The sequence below is a fragment of the Adiantum capillus-veneris genome, chromosome 25 (genome assembly GCF_014529385.1).
Source record: "Adiantum capillus-veneris isolate H3 chromosome 25, ASM1452938v2, whole genome shotgun sequence".
Taxonomy (NCBI): domain Eukaryota; kingdom Viridiplantae; phylum Streptophyta; class Polypodiopsida; order Polypodiales; family Pteridaceae; genus Adiantum; species Adiantum capillus-veneris.
The window spans coordinates 99727348-99729259 of record NC_140955.1 but is presented as its reverse complement, the minus strand read 5'-3'; the positions used below and the strand labels follow the sequence as shown (position 1 = coordinate 99729259).

The following is a 1912-nucleotide window of genomic DNA, read 5'->3' as shown; positions in this document are numbered from 1 at the left end:
ATTTTTACTTTCAATTATATTTTTGATATGCTCTCTTGCCAGTCAAGTCGCATGCGTATCTCTACGTGACCGCCTAAACGTCAAAGTCGCAAATCCCGGCTTGATTCAACTCCTTTACAAAAGTATGAAACCTATGCTTCGAAAATTTGTGACATGTAAAAGTACACATACATATAAGCAAATGCCACCACAGTATGGAGTATCAATTCTAAACTGATGCATTTCGAATTAATAGCCCATCAAGAAGTTCTTCAGTCCGTCTGGCCGAGTAAGCAAAGGGCCTTGTGCGACCTGTGTTTGGACGTTGGTGACATGAAGTGCAATCGAAGGATAGAACAGGATCTTTCATAAATGCTGGGATGTTTTCAGCACCTTGGAAGGCACCAAGGAGCCCCCCGACAATGGCAGCATTGGTGTCGGTGTCCCCTCCCTTTTGCAAAGTAAGAGAGATAGCATCCTCGAATGGCACAGCTTTCCTAAGGAAGAAGAAGGCAAGAGTGAATGCATAGCGGACATGGCCAACCATGGAGGTGCAAGCAAGGTGGGTGACATCAATGGAGTCTTTTAAAAGCCAATCTCTGGCTTTTGTGTGCATATGGTTGCGGGCGTATTCTTCTGCAAGGTCGAGGGCCCCAATTTGATCACCCGGGTTGGTGAGAAGATGTGCGATAGCGAGCGAATACACGGCATTGCACTCCTGACAAACAGGGTTTGGATGAGAAAGCAGTGCGTCCTCCTTCGCTGCTCGAGCAACAAGCTCAGATGATTCTCCTGCTAGCCAGATAGCCATGGGAACAATCCGCATTAATGCCCCATTCGCCTCTGAGGATCCATTAAATTCCGATGCGACAGCCCTCATCGCTCTTGCCAAACCCCCATCATCCTCTAACAACTTGAAGTCTAACCCTGCATATCATAAAAGAGAAAATCGATCAGCTCTCTCTCTCTCTCTCTCTGAAAAAGATTTACCTCTTTACCTGGAGTGTCGGAAGGGTCCGAAGGAATCTGAAGAGTACTTGATGAGGAAGACGAAGAGTCGAAGGCCGTGTAGCAGGTGCCACCCACATCAAAAGGGTTGGAGTCAAGCCAAGATTTGTAGGAGCTGGCGATGGCGTCTGTAGGAAGGCCAAGAGAGGGTTCTCTGTGGGAGAGAGCGTGACAAAGAGCCATGGCGAGCTCGGAGTCATCGGTGATCTGGCCAGGGCCAACATCCAGAACACCTCCACCAGGCATGCGCATGGCTCGCCCGGCGATGTCTTCTGTGATATTCCCCCTGAACTCAAGCGGAGCCCCTGCGGCATCGCCCACGAAGAGGCCTAACAGCGCGCCCAGCGCGTGGCCTCTCGACACCATTCCTTGTTCTCGTCTGCGGGAAAGACTGGTCGAAAGCTTGTTGACGACATGCAAGGGATGCTTACCTCATGGGTGGACTTTCTTTTTTCTTTTTTTTTTTGGGATTGGGGGGGGGGGGGGGGGGGGCTTGTACATAAGTGACACGACCAAACTCATGGGATCTACGGTCATGGTTTCATCCACCGTTGATCCCATCTACGGTGGATAACAAAAGTAGGCTCCCCACATGCTGTGCTGCATCATCCACCGTTGATCCCGTCTACGGTGGATTAAAAAAGTAGGCTTCCCACATGCTTTGCTGCATCACTTTTTTTTCTTTTTTTTTTTGGGATTTTGGGGGGGGGGTGTGGTGCTTGTTTATAAGTGACACGCCCAAACTCATGAGATCTACGATCACGGTTTCATCCACCGTTGATCCCATCTACGGTCGATAAAAAAAGTAGGCTCCCCACATGCTCCGTTGCATCTCGAACTCTCGACCTGCCACGTCGCACTCCCACACCCTATCCAGCTCCCTTACCGCGACTAGTTGTAAGCAATGCGACTCCAGCACTATATA

At 49.7% G+C, this 1912-nt stretch overlaps 1 protein-coding gene across 1 annotated transcript; it reads right to left on the bottom strand.

The window, feature by feature from the left end:
* Positions 1-206: 206 nt before the first annotated feature.
* On the bottom strand, positions 207-1430 carry LOC147425366 (uncharacterized). The gene is made up of 2 exons (XM_086500177.1): positions 978-1430; positions 207-906 (listed from the first exon to the last, which is right to left on the bottom strand). Exons 1-2 carry the CDS (start codon positions 1351-1353, stop codon positions 209-211), a joined length of 1074 nt encoding a protein of 357 aa, XP_086356303.1. The 5' UTR covers positions 1354-1430; the 3' UTR covers positions 207-208.
* Positions 1431-1912: the final 482 nt, after the last annotated feature.

Bases quoted from the DNA above. Each gene is read 5' to 3' on its own strand.
- LOC147425366 (XM_086500177.1), bottom strand. From the start codon at position 1,353: ATGGTGTCGAGAGGCCACGCGCTGGGCGCGCTGTTAGGCCTCTTCGTG. The intron at 907-977 runs GTAAAGAGGTAA...TATGATATGCAG, and splicing joins GGACCCTTCCGACACTCCAG to GGTTAGACTTCAAGTTGTTA.